This window comes from Pleurodeles waltl, chromosome 7 (assembly GCF_031143425.1).
Source record: "Pleurodeles waltl isolate 20211129_DDA chromosome 7, aPleWal1.hap1.20221129, whole genome shotgun sequence".
Classification (NCBI taxonomy): Eukaryota; Metazoa; Chordata; class Amphibia; order Caudata; family Salamandridae; genus Pleurodeles; species Pleurodeles waltl.
The window spans coordinates 285,221,079-285,245,584 of NC_090446.1; the positions used below are offsets into that span (position 1 = coordinate 285,221,079).

Below are 24,506 nucleotides of genomic sequence, written 5' to 3' on the forward strand. Positions count from 1 at the left end.
AAAAGGACAAGGAATGTCTACTGGTGGATGAAAGAAACTTGAGATGCAAGCAAAACTGTGATTCCTCGGTATTCAGCGTCCCCAATATTTTATAGCGCTGGCTGCAACCTTTTGAACAAAACTTTGGGGCATAGCACTTACTGCTTTACAAATTAGGAGTTGCCATGTGTGGTTGCATGGAGCACACATGGTATGTCTCTTGGTGCAAAATAGCACATTGCACACTTTTGTTACTTTAGGAAGCTTTCAAACACAAATCTTGGATTTGGTTAGAAAGTAAATTCCACCTTAACAATTTGCGCTGGGTTAACATCCCCTTCAGTGAAGCTAACCCGGTGCAACGTGTAGCTAAATGGGTCCAGCTTTCCATTGATGCATGTTTTTAGAATCATATTTCATTAAGCTAGTTTATAAAAACATTCTTGCAAAATAGAAACAATGCCAGAATGCCTGTTGTTAAAATGGGTGTTTTTTATAAAGCTGTTTAGCAACTGTAGTGTGGAGACACACTGTGAACTAGTGCCAAACCTGGCATTTTTTTTCATCTGTTATTGAGAATGTTACCTCAAGTCAACTACAAACTTACTTTCAAAAGGGGAAAGGGACGATTGAGAACTCTGCACATAAAAAGATAGGACTGTCTCTGCAGTTAAAAAGATACTACACATAAAACTATTAGCATAATTTGTAAATACCCCCAAAAATGTAAACTTATACAAAAAGTGTAAGTTTAGCTTTGTGCATTGTTGGAATGTCGATTAATAGTAGGAGTAAGTATGCACCTACCACTAGTAATAAGGGCACCAACGCAATATAAGGTCCAGGCAAAGTCTCAATACATTAGCCCCTGGCTCAGCCTTGGGTAGCTATCTGTGAGTAGGTAAGCTTAACTCAGGAGACAGCTATGTAGAGCATTTAAAAACGCCAATACATAAAAGAAATAAGACACAACACATAATGAAAATCTCAAACCAATTTATAAAAATAGGAAATATTTTTATCTTTGAAATGACACCAAAATGACAAAAATCCAATTAATATTTAGAGATATGAATTTTTAAACACTTTCTTTTGCTTAAAAACTATAGCGACAACTTGGGACATCTGGTCGCGCTTGACCGCGACAAAGACAAAGTTTGAGGCTGACTGCAATGGAGCCCTGGTTGGATACACTAAGCGACAGCCCCCCAGTCAAAATTTTCCCTTCATACTTAAAATCTTTTCTGAAGGATTCTCTCTTGACGTCGTGCAGTCCCAACCTGCAGGCTAATTTCGGTGTGATTTGTCTGATTGCTTCCCTGTGAGGCCACGCTCATGGTTGAAGGTAGTCTTCTTGACTCTTGACGTTGGGTCAGTCCACTTATGGAGCTTTTTTCCAAAAGTAGCTCCAAACTTCTGGAACTTTTTTTTTCCAAAAAGTTCCCCTTGAGGGTTCAAAGTATCCAACACACATATCCAAGGGTCTGGAAGCTTGAGATGGTCCACAGAAGTTTGGAACTACAACTCCCACAATGCACCTGGCCAAATCCTGGATGCTCTCCAGGCTGTGGACTTCTTGAGGAAGATGGTGCAGGGAAGCTCTGTTAACCTGTTGCTTTCAGGGAGCCCACTTCTTAATTGTTTTGGAAGTAAAGCAAAGTCCTCAGGGCTGTAGTTCCCAGTGTCCAGAACAAGCAGTCCTTTATAGTGCAATCCTCTGGAGTGCAGACCAGGGCTCCAGCAGGGAAGTCCTTTTCCTCCTTGTAATTTCATGCAGCAGATCTCAGTTGTTATGCAGCTCTCACATATTTATTCAATGATCTAGGGTGACAATTGGGGAGGCACCCCTGTCCAGTGAGGTGCCACACAAAGGTATGACAGCTTCCTCCTCAGTGTTGCATATTCTTGTCCCACAAAGCACTGTACTTTAAAATTCAAGGTGTGAGATTCCTCTCCAGAAGAGTAAGACCAGGCTAGACCAACCTACTGGTATTGCTCCTTTTCATTAACCCTCCCCCTCCCGACCTTCTGCAAAGTCAGTTCCTGGGCCTATGATCTGGATGGGGGTACAGGAAGAGGGGGTGGGCCTAGCTGACATTCTTTGCAATCCTGTTCTCTTTGAATCCCAGTTTGATTTACTCAACCCTTTTTCAGGCTGGTTCTCTGCAGCTGCAGAGCTCCCCCACAAAATAACCTCTGTTCTTTGCAGGCCACTTATCAGCTCACCAAAGCAGCTTGGCTAAGCCTTTTAAGGCTCACCAATCAGGAGAGGCTGCTAGAAGGCTGAACTTTGGCTCACAGGAAAGAAAGTCCTATAACCTCTCTTCTGTATTAGTTATGGTTAATTAAATAGTGTTAAGTTGTTGGATTTATAATTACTAATCTTTTAAGTCCTAGAATTATATTTTTGGCTCCTTTCTAGCAACATTTATAGTTAAATAAAATATTCCATGTTAGCCTATGGCGCTAAGTATATACACAATGCATATATAATGTCCCAGCTTATAATTACATGGCACACCACCCCTGGGGCACCTAGAGAGGACTTATATGTGAAAATAAAGTAGATTACTACTTTGGAAGTACCTTTAATTATGAAATCGAATTTGCATATATTTTACTTTTAAAGTCAGTCTGCAAATCAGGGCTGCCTTTAAAAAAGACAGAGCAGGCAACACAACGGTGCAGGAAATCAATTGGGCCTCTAAAACTCCTTTGCCCTATTATATACTAGGGACTTAGAGGGGTCTCTCATTGCCCACTGAAATTATACCTAATTTTTAATCAGAGCACTGGCCCTGGGCCTGGTTAACAGAGCCCAATGCACAGTCAGTAAATTACCACTAGTATCAGTCAAAAAATGGGGGGGCATGGCTAAAAGGGTGACTTTCTCACGCGCATAAAACCCTTTGTCTTCAGTTTAGTTGGCTTTGTCCCGGTTAATGGGATGCTGGCAAGCTAAGAGAAATCCTTGTCAATTGCTGTCAATTACAAATGATTCACTGAATAATCTTTCTATTAGATTACAGGAGGGGCTAACTTCTTTTCCCTGCATAGGCATAAGACTCACTTTAAATATCAAATGAGTAGATCATGGAAAAAAGTGATAATAAGAGGATCAACCAGAGCCTAAGTAATACTTAACATGTAACTTAGTGATTCATAACACCTACAAAAGTTGAGGACAATACAAAACAGCTATCCAGGAGGATGAAGTAAAAGGTTTGGGGGTCCTCTAATATTGATACACCCATGTTGATGAAAAAAGGTGTTTGTGGAACTGTTTCATCTCCCCAAAAGGTACCTCTGTAATAATAAATTATGTGGTTGTGCGTCAATGTATGAAGGTCAACAATATTGAATGACAAGTATATTGGCTCTACCACAATGCTACCTCTCCATGCATATTTCCTATTATTCACTTCATATCTACTTGCCTTGAACATACAGTGGTAGTTATTGTTGTGGATGCATATGTTTTATCATTCGATGCAGTGACCACAACCGATGCAAGTAGTTTAAGACTAGGAGGCCCAGTGGTACACAAAGGAGAATCTGGGTACAGATGACATCAGTGGTGGCTGCTTTGTAACAGTAGTGGTAGACCATGGGGAGGGGGGGCCTTGATTAAAAAAATATAATAAATAAAATAAAAGTTCACTTACCTGTAAACGGCCGCTGCCTCTCCTCCGTCTTCTTCTTTTCCTGGCAGCACATAGGCTCCCAGACACCCTAAGCCAATCACAATGCTACAGTCACCAGTGTCACAGCAGTGTTGTGATTGGTCTCAGCGACTTGCTCTCGTGTTCAGACAGGGAGTGGGAGCCTGTGCATGTTCTCCACTGGCTGTGCAATACAACCCAGTAGAGAAATGCTAAGTGTGCATGTCTTTTTGGCCAGCCAAAGACGGACGACCAAAGCGCCATGCTCCCATATGGTACACTCACTCCTCCTCCAGGCCTCCTTCAGCCCATCCCACAAACGTCCCACCCAGCCCTAACCTGACTCACACTGAAAAATAAAATGATAATAACGTTGTGTTATTATCATTTTATTTTTCCTTTTTTGCACAGTGGGGCAACGCTCCTCCGCCTTAGAGGAGCTAACGCTGGATGACATGCATTAACAATAATGAATTCCAAAAAGTCAGTCCCTCCAAAAATGTATGCATTTTTTAAATGCAGTCACATTAGTTCGTTATGGCAGGCGGGATCCTGCATAGCTATGGCAAAAAATGTCTCATACTGTTTAACTATTGCTGGAAATCATTAATTATGGAGGATAATGGACTAGGAATGCCAATGGGCGGTAACACATTACAGTTCTACCAAGTATCATGCATCACCTGTGACACTAACACTTTTTAGTGCACATTACTGCATATCAGCGAGCAAAATAATATTTCACTGGTTTATAGAAAGAACAATAAATAACTTCAAGACAGTTGTAAAACATGCTCTACAATATGTTTTCCTTGCTGGCTTTCTTTACTGCATTGTCTGCCACGCTGGTACCTGCATAGCATATGTTTGTAATCAAGCAGCTAAGGAGTTCTTTTACCTTTTATTTCTAAAGCACAGGCTTTGTGGCTGTGGTCATCAGGGTTATTCTGCCCAGGGACCTGCTTTCCAGTGCCAGTACATAGGATGTACCTTTAAAGCTGTTTATCTGAGAAGCACACTTGTGACTCCAAAATCTGAGCACAGCGACAAAGAGTTGTGAGGAAACAGCACAGTGTACTGCAGAAGTATAGATACAATGTGGAAAGGAAGCATGGGAGATGCTGGTCGAAGAACTGGAAAAAGGAAGCACACAAGGGAGAAGGAAGAGCTAATCATTGATGAGGGGAGGGTGGAGGCACAAGGGTGACTGGAGAAATTTGGAGCAAAATTAATGTTACATGTTGGAGAAGAGTGAGACTCAAATTGCAGAGAGATGGGAGGGAATGACACTAGATGACAGACACTTTATACAGATTAAGCTCTATGAATTTATTTTAGCAATTTTCTGCAGTGAGGATGGAATGAGAGAATGACAGAGAGTAGAGATAAGTGTGGAAGCATAACGCTGAAGGGAGATTGAGCAAAACCAAAAAAGGGAAGAATGTAGAAACAAGATGGTGAGAACTTTGGATAGAGGGCTAAAACAGCAAGATACCAGAGTGTACAAATTGATGAAGGGTGAGGCAGGAGATAGGAGAGAAAGATGTGAGACTCTTAAACGGGAGAGAGGTGGAAGAAATATGTTACAGAGAAACAGTGAGGAAGAAATTAAAAGAGAGGCCATAGAGATGATGGGTAAATTAAAAAGAGTGAATGAGGGGGCAAAGAACTAAAACACCCTCGGCAGAGGAGGATGAAAAGGAGAGGGAGACTAAAGACTGAATTATAAAGGGATTTATACCTTAAAAGTAAGGTATATTGTAGAGAAATGAGAGAGAAAACTCAAAGGAAAGAAGATAATAAACACACACTTTCACTATCGTCAGTTGAGTATGGGATGGACTTCTGTGTGTATAGGGTCTTCCGTGATCACTCATCCCAAATACCATGCTTTTTCTGCTAAATGCGTAGACCTTGCATGTTTCAGACAGTGGTGTAACAAAACTTGAGAAGACCCCCTACAAAGAACATGGAGGCCCCCCCCCCGACTCACTCAAGCACTCTTGTGCCAGGATGTTGTAATGAGGGGGCCCTCTGGAGCTTAACCCCTGCCCTCATCACCACACTGCAGGTGCTGCGGGGGCCCGTTGTTGCACCACTGTTCATAGCCGACAAAGTTGTATGCATAAGTAAGGAGGTCCCTAAATTGTGTCAGATATATGAGGAATTCACCCTGTTTTAATCTGTTGCAACATTTAGATAGTTAAAATGCAAAACGGGGGTAGCTTATAAAATAAGCATATGTATATTTCTCAGTTTTTTAGAAAGAGTCACTCAGAATGTCACATAAGACATGGGAATGTCACGCATAAGCACACTAAATGCAGTATATTATCACTCCTAATCAAACTGACAGCTTGGACGCTCTGACAATATATTATTACATAAATACACATACCAGAGGGATGAAAGATTTATATGCAGATGGAGAATGGGCTGTGCTCTTTTTGGCTCGAGCCTTTAACGCTGGAGCGGGCTCATTAAGGCCGGTATAGCCCACTACGGCAGGCTATAAGGCTACACTACATTGTATAGCTCTTTCACAAATTCAATTGTCGTAATTATGGTTTTAAAACAAAAAAAGTTCTTCTTTCTAATGTTTTAATGGAATATTACCATAAAAATACACATTTAAGTTTTAATTAACTGATTGCATTCTTTTGTTTTACTTCTGGAGAAGAATATGAAAGAGTGAGCTGTAAAATAAAATTCACTAAAGATAAGGAATCTCCAACTCACCATTGCACTAATTACTCTGCTCACATAGACGGGATTATTCCGCTGTGTACAATCTACGGATGGTTCCTTGCAGTGCTCCAAACTCTTATCCAGGATGGTGAGACACAAATCCAGAACTTTCTTTTCAAACTAATAATAAGGAAAATCACATTGAGGTTAGGAAAATTATCCTTTAGCTTCTTCAGAAGTATATTACTGAGCTCCTTCGATGTCACAAAGTTCTCCCTTCATGAATTACTCATATCAATGAAGCAAATCACTAGCATTGCTCAGGGATAGTAGTCAGTAGAAGGACAAGCTAGATATGTGTATAACTGGAAGCAAAGCTTTCTCCATAAAGCATCCCTGAAAAGGGGAGTAGAATTACTCAAATATTATACTCTTGCAAATACTTATTATTAAGAATAAAACAGTCCCTTTTATATTTTATACTTCTTAAGAACTTGTGATACATTTGAATACTTTGCAGATAAAAGGGAAAATGGAGAATACATTTCTAAATTAGATTATAAAGGGAGAGAAACGCATACATGTAAAGCACCGACAATTATTATATCTAGATGATCAACTCTGACTGTATTCGCTAAAACGAATCTTAGCCATTACTACTGACCTGAGCCCTAGTGCTATACCCTGACCCTAAGGCCTAACAGTCAAAAACTCCCTTAATCAAAATCTCGAACCTAAACCTATTCACATTTTTATGTTTTAAAAGTCATATTGTCTGCTACGTGGGATAATCAGTGAATTACATTTTCTATACTTTCTATTTGGTTCTTTGTATGCTGTCTCACACTTTTACTTTGGGACAATCATTCAAGTATTTTTACCCAACCTTTATTTGTCTTTACCCCTTTCTAAAGCTATAACAAGCACTTTCAACTAATTAATTGTGATGGCTCTTTTGCAGAGACTTTACTGAACAATCTAATTTCCGTATCTTCTCGCTGTACTTGATGTTGACACCTGGAAAATGTCCACAGTTTTATGTTTTCTATCTGACTTTTCCAATTATCTTTTTGTTGAATGATCTGAAACTACCTGGCCAAAATTCCAACCTAGCTCTGTAATGTACTTCTTATGGCCCCGGTAGATAATTCCTGAGTCATTCAGAACATACTCCTTCCTTTCGGCATCGATGGGCATAAAGACATCATCATCTGAAAAACATAGCAAAAATATTTAATTTGATTTTGAAGGAAATAAAATGTGAGCGTTCTTTTTTTATTTAACCACTTACATTTTTTTCAACTTCTGAGTTATTTCGTTCTCAATGTCTCCAAATTGTTCTTATCTCTGCAGTTTGAATCTCGTTTACTCAATTTTCATGTAACAGTACCTCCTTTATTTGTACAATGCAACAAAACTTACACCCTCTAGGAATATTAGCGAAGCCCAAGTAAAGCATATTCTAAAATGGAGAAACGGGGAACAAAAGAAGAGCATGAGAAAATGAGATTAATTTCCGGATGACCCACAATTTGGAATATGGAAGCTAATGCATAATGTATTTAAAGTCTAAACCAGGATAGAAGAAGGACATGACTAGTCTCCATAAATAAAGTAAAATATGAGAAATCAACCAATTAATGAAAACTGGGCTTTGGGAAGAGGCATACAAATGAAAACATGCCTCACTATTTATTTTTTCAGTTTAGCAGTACATTAACCCCTTCTCTGCCAGGCCTTTTCCCCCTCAGGTGCCAAGCCTTTTTTGGGCTGTTTGGGGCAGTTCACGCTCAGGCCCTCATACCTTTTTGTCCACATAAGCTACCCACGCCAAATTTGAGTCCTTTTTTTCCAACATCCTAGGGATTCTAAAGGTACCCAGTCTAGAGGACTTTGTGAGTTCCCCTGAAGGAGACCAAGAAATTAGCCAAAATACAGCAATTTTTTAATTATTTTTTTTAAATGGAAAAAAGGACTACAGAAGAAGGATTGTGTTTTTTCCCCTGAAAATGGCATTAACAAAGGGTTTGCTGTGCTAAAATTACCAGCTTCCCAGCTTTCAGAAAAAGGCAGACTTGAATCAGAAAACCCAATTTTTCGACACAATGTTGGCATTTTACTGGGACATACCCCATTTTTACTATTTTTTTGTGCTTTCAGCCTTCTTCCAGTTAGTGACAGAAATGGGTGTGAAATCAATGCTGGATCCCAGAAAGCTAAACATTTCTGAAAAGTAGACAAAATTCTGAATTCAGCAAGGGCTAATTTGTGTAGATCCTACAAGGGTTTCCTACATAAAATAACAGCTGAAATAAAAAATATTGAAATTGAGGTAAAAAAACAGCAATTTTTCTCCACATTTTACTCTCTCACTTTTTCCTGTGATGTCTGATTTTGGAAAGCAATATACTGTCACATCTGCTGGACTCTTCTGGTTGCGGGGATAAATAGGGCTTGTAGGTTCATCAAGAACCCTAGGTACCCAGAGCCAATAAATGAGCTGCACCTTGCAATGGGTTTTCATTCAATACCGGATAAACAGCAATTAATTTGCTGAAATTTAAAGAGTGAAAAATAGGTATCAAGAAAACCTTTGTATTTCCAAAATGGGCACAAGACAAGGTGTTGAGAAGCAGTGGTTATTTGCACATCTCTTAATTCCGGGGTGCCCATACTAGCATGTGAATTACAGGGCATTTCTCAAATAGATGTCTTTTTTACACACTCTCTTACATTTGGAATAAAAAACGTAGAGAAAGACAAGGGGCAGTAACACTTGTTTTGCTATTCTGTGTTCCCCCAAGTCTCCCGATAAAAATGGTACCTCACTTGAGTGGGGAGGCCTAATGCTCGCGACAGGAAACACAACATGGACACATCACATTTTTACATTGAAATCTGACATGTTTTTTGCAAAGTGCCTAGCTGTAGATTTTGGCCTTTAGCTCAGCCGGCACCTAGGGAAACATACCAAACCTGCACATTTTTTAAAACTAGACACCTAGTGGAATCAAAAATGGGGTGACTTGTGGGGCTCTCACCAGGTTCTGTTACCCAGACCCCTTTGCAAACCTCAAAATTTGGCCAAAAAAAAACTTTTTCCTCACATTTCGGTGACAGAAAGTTCTGGAATCTGAGAGGAGCCACAAATTTCCTTCCACCCAGCGTTCCTCCAAGTCTCCCAATAAAAAAGGTACCTCACTTGTGTGGGTAGGCCTCGTGCTCGCGACAGGAAATGCCCCAAAACACTATCTTGACACATCAAAATTATCAAATACAAAACTACCTGTTTTTGCGGTGTGCCACCTGCGTTTTTGGTCTTCGGCTCAGCAGCCATCTAGGGAAACCTACCAAACCCAGACATTTCTGAAAACTAGACACCCGAGGAGTCCAGGGGGTGTGACTTGCATGGATCCCCCAATGTTTTCTTACCCAGAATCCTCAGCAAAACTAAAATTTTGCTAAAAAAATCACTGCACCAGGACACATTTCCTACCACCCAACATTCCCCTCAGTCTCCCGGTAAAAATGCTACCTCACTTGTATAGGTGGGCCAAGTGCCTGTGACAGGGAAGAGCCAAAAACATGTCAAAATTGAGTGGGAACCAAAGCGGATCCAGAAGGGCAGTTTGAAAAAAAAAAAGTTTAGGCTGACAAGTGCAGCAGAATTTTTATCGGTATAGATGAGACAATGTTGGGTGGTCGGAATTTTGTGGATTCCTACAGATTCCAGAAGGTTCCATCACAAAAATGTGTGATTTCCAGCAAAGTTGGAGGTTTGCAGGGCATTGTGGGTAAGAAAATGGTGTGGGTACATGTGAAGCACACCACACAGGAATCAACCAGGTGTTTAGTTTTCAGATGTGTCTGGGTCTTGTGGATTTTTCTACATGGCAGCGTCCCAAAGTCAAAAAAGTGCAGCCCTCACCATTCCAAGTGGGACGATTTTGAGAGGTACCAAATGTAAAAGTAAAACCCAAAATAATCAAATGTCCTCTTGCTTGCCGTGGAATAGGATGTTTTAGTTTGCTGGAGGAGAGCTGAAAGGCCCCTACTGGTTTGGTAGCCACCATCCCACTATTTTATTTTATTTTTTAAATTCCCTGGCATCTAGTAGACTTTCTGCCCCCCGTCATGTGGATTGGGGGTAATTGCCCAATCTGCCCACTGGTGGGCAGAACAACTTTGGCCCCATTTATTTGGGGTGGGGGTATGGCCATACCCTAACCTTCTTATTTTCCCCCAAAAAATTCCCTGGCCTTTGGTAGGCTTTCTGCCCCCCTTGGGTGCAGATGGGCCTTCCAAAAATAGGCAGATCTGCCCCCAAGGGGGGCAGGTATGCGCAACAGTAATGTACTCCCATGGGGAGCGACGCTTGCCCAAGTGGCTGCCCCCCAAACAAAACACACACATACATACACACCAATCCCTGGTGTCTAGTGGTTTCTGACCCCCTTGCGGGCAAAAATGGCCTATATACAATTTGCCCACTAAGGGAGCGATCCTTGCCTAAAGGGTCGCTCCCCACATATTAAAAAAAAAAAAAAAACTATATAATTATATTAGGCCGATCTGCCCCAGGGGGGGCAGAAATGGCCTAAAAATGTTTTGCCCCCCCCTCCCGGGGAGCAGACCTTGCCCAAGGGGCCACTCCCCTTATGCGTAAGTATAAAAAAACAAATCTCTGGTGTCTAGTGGTTTCTGCAGAAATGGCCTAGAAATAATGTGGCCCCCCGGAGAGCGACCCTTGCCTAAGGGGTCGATCCCCACTCATAAAAGAAAGAAAATAACAAAAAAAATGTATCCCTGGTGTCTAGGTGTTTCCTGCCCCTAGGGGGAACAGAAATGACCTAAAAATGATTTGGCCACCTGGGGAGCGGCCCTTGCCCAAGGCCGCGCCCCTCTTGACAATCACCTAAGTAAAAAAATTCCCTGGTGTCTAGTGCATCACGATCGGGCAGCAGAAATGCTTGCAGAGACATGAAAGGAAAGGAAAAGCCTTTCCTTTCATGCCTCTAGCACCCCCTCCTCCAGAGCAGAAGAGAAATGCTAAGCATTTCTCTTCCGGATCGCGCTGGAAGTATGCTTCCAGTGGGATGGGAGGTGACCTCTGATGAGGTCAGCACTCGATCGCGTGCTGATGTCATCAGACATCACTGGGGGGGGTCGGGGTGGTCGGGGGTGGAAAGGAAAGCGATTCCCCTTCAGGCCCTGTCATAGAGGGGTTGTGGGTGGCCCTCGGGGGGAGCGCTAGTGCTTCCCCCAAGGGCCGGTACCTGGACGTAATGGTTACGCCCATGACACCTGGGAGGCGCAGCCACGGACGTAACCATTATGTCCATGGCGGTTGAAGGGTTAACAATCCATGTTTAGGGTATTTTTCACCACTTGGACTCTCGTTAAAAATAGGCAAGAATTTGAAGTACTACCACAAATTAGTTGTTGCTTTATTGCAAACATAACACCTAAAAATTTCTTTAAACAGGAACTAACAAGTGCAGTACATTAATTGTACTAAAAACTAGTTTTCCTGTGCCTTGCTGTTATATTACTCCAAATGTAATGGTGTAAGTTGACATTATAGTCTATCAAGGCTTACGCATCCACTTGTGTGTGCATGTGCCTTTATGCAGGTAGTTTAAAAGGTCTGTGTGTTGTCTCCGTTTCCCATTTCTGTTGCAGTTTGTACTTTTAGTACACTAGGATTTTTTTATCATCCGCATATGGACTTTTTATTCTGGGGGAGTTCCCGCTACCTATCTCTCACCCACTATGATCACAAGGCAAATGGGCTGCACCTGTTTATCACCAGCGCTCGCCTTTTAAGATAAGGCCACTGTGATGCAGCAAGGGAAAGGAGCACTTTGCTGGGTATATATAAACACATGTTCACAAATGTGTGCACACAAATACGGGCTGTGAGTGTGAGACTATTCATCATGCGCAGCCCAGTAACTGCTCACAGGTAGTCTGGCACAGAGGGCACTATGCAAGGTTAGATAATATCCCGGGAAAGGCCTTATAATATTAGTGGGCACTTATAGGTAAAGTAAGTGTGATTTACTGTCTTGCCTGCAGCAACACTTTATTATATACATAGGGGGAAGATATGCCGTTGAGTGCAGTTTTGTTTCTCATAGGCCTAGAAAAGTCCTGTGCGGTATGAAACTGTAGTGGAAATGGAAAGGTGGGCCCAGTTCATATTCGCAGGTCTCAGCATCATACATTACATCTTATGGGTCATCCAGGATTGCATATTTCTCTGGCTCAGCTCAGGATCAGAGCTCAAACCTTTTGTCACCCTGCTCGACCAAGTTAATTGTATTTCTCCCCAGCAGAGAAAACAAAGGCCGCCCACCATAAATGATATAATTAACAATGCTTCTCTCTCCCCCTGAAGAAGGATGAAAATCTGCATCCGTTGAGTACCTGTCACACTGTACCAGAGCTGAGGACAGCCCAGGCCCACTGAACAAAGCAGGAAACCCAGATACCTAGAGCCAATGAAGGAGGTGGCTCCTCTTTGAAGTTTTGGTGGGAAAGGCCCTATCAGTGTCAGTGAGGAGAAGAGCTGAGGCCCCAAGAGGAGATGTGACTAGTTACTCCTGGATGACACCATCTTGAACTGTCCCAGCATGTTGTGCTGGAGGGTTGGGACAGGGGTGGAGACGTGATGTGGCATCCTAGGATTGGCCAGGGGTGCTTGGCTTCTAGAACCTTGTACCTCTTTTTAAAAACTCTTGCACAAGGGAGAGAAAGTGCTGTTTTGGGCTTTTTCTGTTTTTCATTGCTGGGCCTTCAGAGTGCGACAGCCATAGCAACTAGAAGGAGAAACCCCCTGAAGCCCAAAAATACTAAAGTCTCTGCCCCAGTTGACCCCAGGATCAGTGGGTTGCTCCAAGGGGCATTAAAGCTGGCTCCATTACTCCCCTAAGGACCAGTTGAGGAAAGATCTAGACATCTGCACCCAGAGACAAAGACCATGAGGAAAGCTGTTGCAGTGAGCCTGTGAAACCAACTTCCTACATATTACACCACTTTGGAGGCCAGAAGGCCTGTTGTAAATACTCCTCATGGCTAGAGTTCACCACCAGGAGTAAATTAAGCACAGGATCATCCAAGACAGCCCAACGGGGCCGAAGTCATGGCCTTTTAAAGGTTGTGCCCTTTGACTGTTTTCTGGGAAAAAGACTGTGTGAAGCTCCACTGGATAACCTGAAATTAGCACTGGGTTGATACTGGGCCTGGGGGTCGTGCAAGGAGTATCTTTGATTTCTACCCAGGGAGGGTGCCTGCCTGGGACCCTTCCCGAGGTTTATATCCACGGGGCCGATGCAGGAAGGAAAAGGGGGAGTGTCATCAGACCCCCCAGCAGTAAGAAGGGGAATGGGACCCTATCTCTTGGCTCAGGAGACAGGGAGAGCCCAAACCACACGTTGCTCCCACTGCCACTGGGAGCAGAAGACAAGCTACACCAATGCAGGAGCAGTCAAAGGAGTGCCGACTCCAGCATACCTTACTCAAGGTGCAGGCGTGAGTGGGGTCCTGATGGGGGCAGCTGGGAGTGGGCTCCCTATGCTGCCCCCATCAATCTACCTGCACCTGAGTGCCCAGTGGGCTCGGGCACCCAGGAATAAAAAGGAGCAGAATAAAAAATACAAAGGAATATCTATACAGTTCTCCCAGACACAGCGGGAGAGCCACTCATAAAATATTCTTTGCTCCTCAAGCTGGAGCTCACCAGAATGCCTAGACGTTCATTTACATATTTATTTACCTTTTGGTGGTCCCAGGGTGGCAGGGGCACCACCAACAATATAAAGAAGGGTTGCAGGATTGCAGCAGACCAGCCACTGGCAGTTTAAAGGTACCGTACATTTGAAGGTTCGAGTAAATTATGACCCTCCGGGATTTTCATCATTATTCCAAGCACTCCCAAGGTTGGACCTTTTGCTCTACAGTTGGTAATGTAACACTCTCAAACACTATAGGGATAGTTCTTTGGCTGCATTTTATGTGGCTTAAAAGTGTATAAAGAAAACACACAGAGTATGGCGCTCCATAGAGACTAGTTCTATGGTTGTGTTTTAGGTGACCTGAAAATGTCTAAAGAGCACACACAGAGTGCAGTTCTTTCTAGAGGCTGGTTTTATAGCTGCATTCAATGTGGCCTGAAAGTTTATGAAAGAGACACAATACAAGTCAAGTTTATTTTAATTCTTTATTAGCCATTCATGTTACGGTGATTACACAAATGATGGTGTTTTACCAGGTGGTTTGTTGGCCTTTTAATACGGTGAACCTTTGATAAAGCCACTAGGCTTACCTGATATGTTTTGATGCCCCATGATAAAGCCGATAGGCCAATTCTGTTTAAAGTGACACTGCCTTATATTGTGATGTGCTATCTGGTATAAGTGGGGGGTACTGAGGTTTTGAGGGTGATAACCCTTTATGGATCAAATATGATCTTACAATATCATCTAAGGTATTTTCAATCGGTCTTTTATATATATATATATATTTGTAAATTAATGCATAATGTTTAGTAGTGTATTTCTAAAAGAAAAAGCACAGACTGGACAACCATTTATTGAGTATTATTACATGCCAGTGAGTGGTGATTACTTTCCCCATACCACGTCCCCTAAGTAGGCCATGGACAGCTCAGTTTCACTACCCTGAGAGAGTTCAGCACTAGAGTGGGGTGCTTGTTTTCCAATAAGGGGAAATTGTGGACCTATTACTTGCACAGGCCTCACATCTTGTACAACGAATAACCACATTTCATAAATGTTCCCTCTTTGGTCCAAATATTGGTTGGTTAAATCTGATCACAAGAGGCCCAGTGTTTTCTGCATCCATTTCTTCATGGCATGAGAACACCAGGCTCCAAATATACTGGCTGGAAAATTTGTCTGGAAAACCTTGTGGGAATCAGACAGGGGCTGTGGGCACAAGGGCAGTCCAGCCCATACCTGATTGAGTTTTATGGCACTGGGGTAGGCTGTAATGCTACCCATCCCAGTACATAACCTACAGTGCACCCCGAAACCTATCCTATTGCCTCCCCTCCCACCACACATAGGCCCCCTATTGTTATTTACAACTCACTCAGAGTAGGTGGTAAATTAAAGCATAAATTAGGAGAGATAATCTACACGGAATTAGGACTTCCCAGCATAATTCAACACAGAAAAACACTGCATGGCTATTACCTATTCTGTGGGGATTAACTCTTAATTGCACAGTGGTGGCTCAGTGTTTCCACAAAGTACCAGTTTGCAATGGTGCAGAGAGATTTTGCCCCCTGCCAGTACTATGCAACTGTTAATCAGGCCCCAGGTGTGTTGCCTGTATATGAATGTGTGTCTAGGGCTGTATTTGTCTGATTGTGCCTGAAAACTTGCAAGTGTGATGTTTGTGTTTGCTTGAACACCTGGTGGCACATAAGCCTGCCTATCTGTTCGTCTGTGTGCATGGATGCCTTTATAATTCCCTTTCTTGGTCAGTAGCTGCAGTATTTGTAATTCTTCCTGGTCCATTGCAATTGCCAATTTATAGTCCAGTGTCAGTGGAGTGGAAAGAGAGGGCCTGACAAGCATTGATTAATGAGAAAAATTGCGATATTGGGTCATGATACTCTTCTTCAACAACTTGATTTCTGACAGCCTGGCAAAGAAATGAGTATTCCTAGAGCTGAATTAAACACTGGGTTATAAATTTACTAAAGTTTTGTCCTGGTTGTCTCATGACGCAAATCAATGCAAAACACCACAATGCAAAGAAGATATATTTTCAAGGACAAATACTATTTTATGCCAAATGTTAACTTTCATGGAACACCAAAGCCACTCTGCACCAGCTCCATATTAATTTAGATAACAATGTGGTGTCTAGTGTGGAAAAGCACGAAAACCATTGGCTGTGGCACAAAGGAAAACTGAAGGAGCTTGTGATCTGGTTTTGCTCCAAATCCCAACGTCTAGTCAAACCAATGGCAAGGAAGAGGCCAAGCATTAAAGCATTTGAGAAGTATCTAGGTATAAGAAGTGGGCTTTACACTAAAGAGCACCATTATACCTGTATAGTTGTCTGAATGTAAGAATGTGTACTGGAAGATCTACTTTGAATGCAAAGCCTTTACTACACACTGTTGGATAAATATCAGGCTAAACAGTCTTTTACAGTGTGCGCTGCCAATGCTGATCTGTTGCTGCACTATTTATTGTCCTTTTTGCAAAGCATCACAGCAATTGTTCACACAGCACGCTGTTGAATGAAGGAGAGTATATCTGGTGTGTATGCAATTTCACTTTCTTACACTTTCCTGGGACACTCAAGATGGCACGTGGTGGCAGTGTCCACCTTCCTTGCCTCATGGAAGCAGGATGAGAGATGCTCGGGGAGCAATTATAAAGGAGGAGATTGCCCAGGCCATCTCCAACCTGGTGTACTATAAGCACCCTGATGAAGACAGCTTTCTCACCGAATTATAGAGGTGGACCAAGCCTGAGGTAGAATAGCTCCTCCAAAAGGCCTTTGACAAAGCAGATCGGGTGGGCTCCCTGGGTCTCCTCTCTAACAGAGCCCTGATTTCGGTCCTCCCCAAACTGGGGGAAGGGCCCCTCCTCTGTAGTAGCTACTGCTCCACTTCCCTACACAATGGAGATGTTAAAGTTGTGGCCAGTGTCCTGGCTACATGCCTCAAGAAGGTACTATCCTCTTCTCTTTCACCCCTCTCAAGTGAGGTTCATCCTAGGTTGCTCATCTCACAACCCCCTGCAGACCTTTGCCCATGCTGTGTGGTCAGTAGTGGACCTGCCCTATAAGGCCCTGGCTCAGTTGTTGGATGCCAAGAAGGCCTACGACAAGATAGAGTGAGACTACTTGTTTGCGTCGCTCCAGAAATTCAGCTTCGCCGTGGGCTTCATCTCTAAATTGTGCAGGCTCTATGACCCCCATGACGCAGGTAAATTGTGGTGGCTTCCTCTCTGACCCCTTCCCAGTTCATCTGGGAATACATCACGTCTGCCCTCTTTCACTCACTGCTATTCCTCCTCACCATGGAGCCTCTAGCAGTGGCCTTATGCTAGTCAGATTGGATCGTGGGCATCCCCACCCCGGGAGACCCTTGACAATATACTTGTACGCAGATGATATTCTGCTTACTCTTTCGGCCCTGACCTCTTCCATCCCAGCAGTTTTGGAGACCATTGAAGCGTCTGTGGTGTCTGTGGCCATAACTGGCTATAAACTCAAGTAAGTAAAAGCAAGACCCTCCCACTCTTGAGAGTTACCACGTTTGCTGCCATTGCCAGACTTCCATTTCAACGGAAAGCTGCCTGCCTCCAATACTTGGCCATCTATGTCAACAGGGGCTTGGAGCATATGATAGAGGACAACTTGACCCTCTCATGGAGCACATGTGGCTAGACTTTGACAAATGGTTGCACCTGAACCTGGGGCCACACGCAACTGGTGAAAATGGTGAGCCTACTCCGCTTCACCAACGTTTTAGGCATGCTCCCACTGCTGACGCCACTCTCAAAACTCAGAGAAGTGGACAATGCTATTGCAGCCTTTGTATGGGTGGTCAACGAGGCCCGCTTAGCCATTAGGAAACTTATTGCCCATAGGTCTGCGGGGCATCGGAGCTTCCCGTGCGTGAACACTATTGCATAGCTCTCCACCTGCCTCAGTTGGTATTTGTGCACACTCGGGTTCGGGATCTCTCGTTATGCGTGACGATTGAACACCGGCTCTTCATTGGCTCTGTGAGCTGCTCCCCATCTACCTGCCTGAACCCATTGGTGCAGGAGCCCTGGACCCTATGGTTAAGGCAATGCACACAACCTCAACAGCTTTAGTCACATCCGCAAGTGGACCATTTCAGAGAGTTTTGGCAGGCCCCTCTCCTGGTGGAATACAAGGAGGAGGACTGGGTGAAGCTACTGGAGACTCTAGGTAGGGGGACCCGAGAGGCCCAGATGAAATACAGCCTTTTTAAGATCCTGCAGGGTTGGCACTGGACACCGGCACAGCTCCACACCACGGGCCAGCTGCCTTACTCCTCCTGTTAGAGGTGCGACCGTGTATCCTGTCACATTGTTCACTTCTTAACAGAATGTTCCATGGTCCGCCCCTTCTGGACCGCAGTGAGGTCCATGTTGGGAAAGACCACAGATATGCCCACCCTACTATTTAGACGACTGCTTCTCATGCATGACCTAGCGGACATCCTCCAGTTAACACACCATGCTCACCGCCTATTTACCACCGTCCTCATGATGGCCAAAATCTGTATCCTGCATCATTGGTGCTCTCTCCAGGTCTCAACCTATGAGGAATGCCTTGCAGCCATGTTGAGTTCTACCTCTTACAAGGTGATCTATAACATGATCAATAGGGCTGACAAGTTCCTCCTTATTTGGTCCCCCTTCCAAGGGGAAAACTGACCCCCTTTAGCCACCCTCCCAGCCATAATCTGCCTTGCCCCCCTTCTCATTTCACTTCCCCCCACTCCTGCTCCCCATCCCCCCCTTCTCTCTCTGGTTCTTTGATTTTCGGTTACACTGGCTCTGTACCTCTCCTGCCCCCACCCCTCTGGTCAGATTCATATGTATCACGTTTAACAACTGTATCCCTGTTCTGCATTTTTGCTGATTGTATTTGATTTTTCCACTTGACATCTGTGATTCCAATAAAACATTTCAACACGAAAAGATGGCACGTGGTGGGAAATGATATTGTTTTTGAGGTAATGGCTTTAGGTCATTATTGGACCTTCTGAATACAGAGATGGAGAGATATATGGATGAGACATGATTGTCATAAATTAGGAGTGCTTCAGGGGTGCGTGATCATTGAGTTCAAAGGCTGAACCTCCTCCAGGTGGGTATTGTAGGGACTGTGGGCCGAGTACTTTGGGTGTACTTGTTTTAGGCTCACTTCTACTCCTTTGTCTCTCAACCTGCGATCCTATCTCTCACATTTTTCACTCTTCACTTCATGCAAAAATGTACTGTGACATGTTTACAAGAGTTGGAGCACATCTCTGAACAACTCACACAACACCAAATCATGACACTCAGAGGCCACCCCTCAACCATTGCTCTGGCAACCATGCACAGTAAATTGAGGAGATGCTTACTTATCCATACCAGCGACACATTTGGCCTCACTGGGGCTAAGAAAGCTCTACATAAATGGCATTGCAATACAATACATAATAGAGAGCCTTTACTTAATCTTTTAGGTGGTTAAATGGGGGTTCTAGGGAAGAACATAATCATTAGAAATATAGGCCCTCATTATGACATTGGCGGCAAATGACGCCTACTGCCACGTCCGCCAATATACCGTCGCCGTGGCTACCGACCGTCCATGGCATTATGACCATAGACGGAATTCCGCCAGAAGGCTGGCGGAATTCCGTCTACGGTCATAGTGGCGGACGGAGGTAAGGTGGCGCTGCTGCTGGCAGCAGCGCCACGGCAGCAAAACACTGGCTACTGTATCATGTTCCATGATACAGCCTGGCGGTGTTTTACTGGTGGTCGCCAGCAGCGCTGCGCCCCGTCTCCTGCCGGAGGACCCCCTGCAAGCAGGTAAGTCGGGTTCTCCGACAGGAGAGGTGGTGGGGGTATTGTGTGCATGTGTGGGGGTGTGTGCATGTGTGTGTGAATGCGTGCATGCATGTATAATGCATGTGTGCATGAGTGGGTGTGAGTGGACGTGCATGTTGTGTCGTGAAATTGCGTGTGTGCCTGGATGTATGTTCGTGAATGTTGCTGTGAGTGTGAATGAATGTGTGGGTGAATGTGTGTATGCGTGTGTGTATGGGTGTGTATGTATGTGCGAGTATGTGTGTAAATGTCCGGGGGGAGGACTCTGGGGAGGGGCAGGGGGGCGGAGGAGACCCCCATCAGTGCCAGGAAAGGAATTACCTGGCACTGATGGTGCCTACACCCATAGTTTCAGTGGTGGTCAGAAAGCACTGAAACCATGGCGGTGGGTGGGGAGAAAATTTAATGGGTGGCCTAATGACGGCCGCCAGGATGGAGACCGTAGTCTCCAGCCCGGCGGTCATTACCACTGTGGCGATCGGTGTGTTGACTTGGCAGTTTGGCTTTGGCCAAACCGCCAATGTCATAAAAGTTGAGGTAGGTACTGCCAGCCTGTTGGCGGTAATACCTCCAATAAACCACCGACCGCCGGGGTCGTAATGACCCCCATAGTGTCCTAAATAGTATTCACAAATTTATCATTCCTGTCGACATAAATATTTTCTAGTGTTTTTTTCATTTGTTTAACATGTGTTTTTAGGTGTATATCTGACATCTGAAATATCAGGTACAATCAACACAGTAATAAATGACATGCTGCTACTTGGTGTTCGTGTCGATAAGCAAGAGGTTTTCATTTGTCTTCTGCGTGTGATCACAAATACAGACATGTGAATACTGTTAAAGAGTGTATAACACTCAAGCATAAATTAACAGGCTCATGGAACTATATGTGGTGTGAGATAAACCAACTTTGACCTAGGGATACAGAAAGTGTCCAGTAGGAGGACTTAAGGGGCACAGTCGGTAGATGGAAGTGGGAAGCATGAGGGAAAGTATGAGCACCTCATCATGTGTGAATGGTCATGTATCCTGGGGCAACACGGTTGTCAGGGAGGACGAAAGTCATTCTCAGCTTCTACATTCAATAGAAAGGTCTACAATCATTCTACCCCAGAGCGGATAGTTCTGTGTGCTCGTAACCACTGAATGGTGTGGGCCCTCTGCACGTGTCTATGTCAGCAAATCATGAAGGCACTGATGAAGGTCTGGGGGTCTGGTGATTTCCATGACATAACCACTCTTCACTTACGCAGTACAAAGGTGAGGTCAATGAATCTGTGGAGATATTTATCATCTTTTTCCAGGGACGAAGGCCCAATAAGCAAGAAGTGGGTGTGGGAAGGAGGGTATGTGTGGTCAATTCCACTACAGTCTCAGTTACCTTTTACCAAGTGGGTTTTAATACCCGGCATTCCCACACCGTATGATAAAATCCCACTAATGGCAATGTATAGCGTGGGCACCCAGGGGAAAGCAAGGGGAACGTGCGTTTGATGTGATGTTGGTCTAAGTAAGCCTGGTGGGCATAATTAAACTGCGTGAACCTGAACCTAGGATTCTGGGACACCTCTTTCACTAGTTGGAGCACTCTAATCCAATCCGTATCAGATAGATTTTGCAGTAACACTGCATCCCATTTAGTACATACATTCATCATGAGACTCAGCGTGGTCACATGTAACACTGTATATAGGGTGGTGATAGCGTGTCGTGTGCCCCCAGCCAAGAGTAAACCATGTAATACCTGTGATGTGGGAGGTTCCCTGTCTGTGGATTTGCAGGAATGTCGTTGTGCTTGCTGTAATGTGTAGTAAGAGAGAAATTGTACAGGTGGAATATGGTATGTCTCAGCAATGTCCTGGAACGTTATAAAGTTGCCCCCTAAGTATAGATCCCCTGCTTGGGTGATTCCTGTGGCCTTCCACAAATCTCGGTCGACAGCCTGTATCGTCTCCTTCAGCATAGATAAGTCCCATAAGGGAATTCTAGATGAGAATAGGATGCAGGGCTCCTTAGGGTGAACAAAACAATGCCAACACGTGTTGGCGACCCTTATCTGGTGTGAGACACGCTGGTAGGGTTCAGGTGAATCCGACAACCAGGTGTAAACACTTACACCTCCCAGCATCGCCTGGACCGAGGGTAATTCCAGGCAGGTGGTAGAGTACAACCAGGCCATAGGCCACTGCAATTGCACCGCAATATACTAGAGTTAAAAATTGGAGGCTCCGAGCCCGCCTTCCGACATTGGTCTCTGAAATTTGGCCAGGGTCACTCGGCAGTGGCCATCACTCCATATAAACTCAAGGAGGAGACCATTGAGCATCCGAAAGAAGGCTCCCGGAATCACTATGGGCAATGCTGCAAAGAAGTATAGCAACCTGGACAGTATCAGCATCTTAGACATGGCAACATGTCCTAGTGGTGACAAAGGAAACTACTGCCAAAAGGAAAGGGAGCGGCGGATACCAGCAACTGTTTTATCAAGGTTGCCTTCTCGGAGGTGCCTCACTGTGTGGTAAATACTAACTCCCAGGTACTTAAAGAAATTATAACTCCATTGAAGACATATGTCAGCCATGACTTCCCTATGTGATGGAGGATGTGGTGCCAGAAGGAACAGACATGATTTGGGACAATTACCCGTCGACTCCGAAGCATCACCAAAATTCGCCAAGAGTTGCATAAGGCCAGGAAGTGCAGCCTTGACATCACGAAGACAGACTTGGACACCGTCCGCATATAGTGAGAGGATATAATGGGAGCATATTTTAGGAGCTCCCTAGGCCTCGGCCCAAGCACGCAGCCAGCAGGAAAGAAGTTCCATAGCTAGTGCAAAAATAAGCGGCGACAACAGACATCCTTGTCGGTCCATTTACAGGGTGCAAACCCATTTCAGAAACCGAGAATCCCAAATTTGTGAGGGCCAAAAAGAGGAAGTCCCATCCTAGCATGTCAAAGGCTTTCTCAATGTCCAGCAACACAGCTACCTTATCAAGGGCATCCGGTGGGGTATTGTGAATGAGCCGAAGCAGATGTTGTATGTTAAGGAAGGTGCTACGGCCCTGTATAAATCCCGATTGACGGACTAGTTTATGAATGACGGAAAGCAGGCAGTTCGCCAAGACCCTACCCAATATCTTACAATCAAGATTCAATAGTGAAAGGGGGTGATACGACTTGACATCCTTGGGATCTCGACCCCTGTTTGGGTATGACCACTATCAGGGCCTCACAAAGTGAGTCCGGTAATCGGCCTCGATCGTGTGCTTCCTGGAACACCTCAGAGAGGCAATACATGACATTGGTGGAAAAGGTAGCATAATACTCCATTGGCAGACCGTCCTTACCCGGGTTTTATTATGGGCAATCTGGGGTATGGCTGCACAAATCTCATTGACTTGGAGGGGCTCCTCAAGGGCAACCCGTTGAGAGATACAGAGGCTCAGAAGAGATTACAAAATAAAAACTCATGCTTTGGGGGAACAGTTTTCGCATATAATTACTGATAATAGGCACAAAATGAGTCGTTAATTGCTAGTTGAGAAGCGGCCATAGTGCCGTCAGAAAGGCAAATCGCCACAATATGGGCACTGTGGTGTTCCTCAAGGAGAAGCCAAGCAAGTAATTTGCCTGATCAGTCCCCATGGGCATGTTCCATTGCCATCCGCTTCCGAAAATCATGGCGACGCAAGGTGGAATCTGCTTCATTCCGACGTTCATGTAACTGTCTAATTCTGGATGGTGACTCTCGGCGATCGCGACCCGTGTCTCCATTAACCATAAATCATGTTCAATGGCGGTAAGGTCCTCCGCTAATTGCCATTGAATATCCCAAGAGGACGCCATACAATAGCCACAGACCACTACCGTGTGGTCATCCCATTCCAGGGCACGGGAGGAGACAGGGCCAGCGTTCGCATCAAATAAAGTGAGTAAGGCATTGTGACAAAGCGTCACATAATGGCGTGTCCGCGAGCAACTAGGGTTGGAGTCGCCAGCTGAGTATGGCGGGCGTTGTTTGCCCCAACTCAGGGTGACTAATAATGGACAATGATCAGAAAGTGGTTGAGAGAGATATTCTGATCCGACTATTAAAGGGCCAATCTGATCAGTACACAATCTTTTCTCTTGTTAACATCAATTCAGCAATATTTTGTTAGTGATATTTAGGACACTAGATTTATGTCAAGTGATGTTGTGACTACGAATCAGTATTCTGGTAGCACTCCAAAGTGACAGCTAGCACTAACAATGATCCAAAACCAGGACTCTTGATTGCTTATTAACTAAAACTCCAGTAGAGAAACAGTCTTTATACATAAAAATTGGAGCAAACCCTATTTGCTGCCACAAGCATAAGCAGCAAAAGTGGTGAAAATTGATTTTCTCCATTTTTACATGTGTATATTGTACAATAATTAGGCCTCAGGTCTTCTTCTAATAGCTGTGTGTTGGTAGGCTGGGCCCAGAGGCCATTCCTTGGCATGTGATGCTGTAAATGATATTTTTTCATTCATTTTCCTCTGTTCCGGATATTAGGGTG

General features: G+C 44.2%; 1 protein-coding gene across 2 annotated transcripts in view; it reads right to left on the reverse strand.

Annotated features, from left to right (window-relative positions):
- LOC138304019 (protein-glutamine gamma-glutamyltransferase E-like) overlaps window positions 1–24,506 on the reverse strand; it is a 300,263-nt gene that overhangs the window by 128,772 nt on the left and 146,985 nt on the right. For both annotated transcript variants that reach the window (XM_069243667.1, XM_069243666.1), the window contains 2 exons: window positions 7,422–7,540; window positions 6,381–6,509 (listed from right to left, as the gene is read on the reverse strand). In XM_069243667.1, the coding sequence (XP_069099768.1) occupies window positions 6,381–6,509; window positions 7,422–7,540 (248 nt within the window). The remainder of the gene's footprint in view (window positions 1–6,380; window positions 6,510–7,421; window positions 7,541–24,506) is intronic.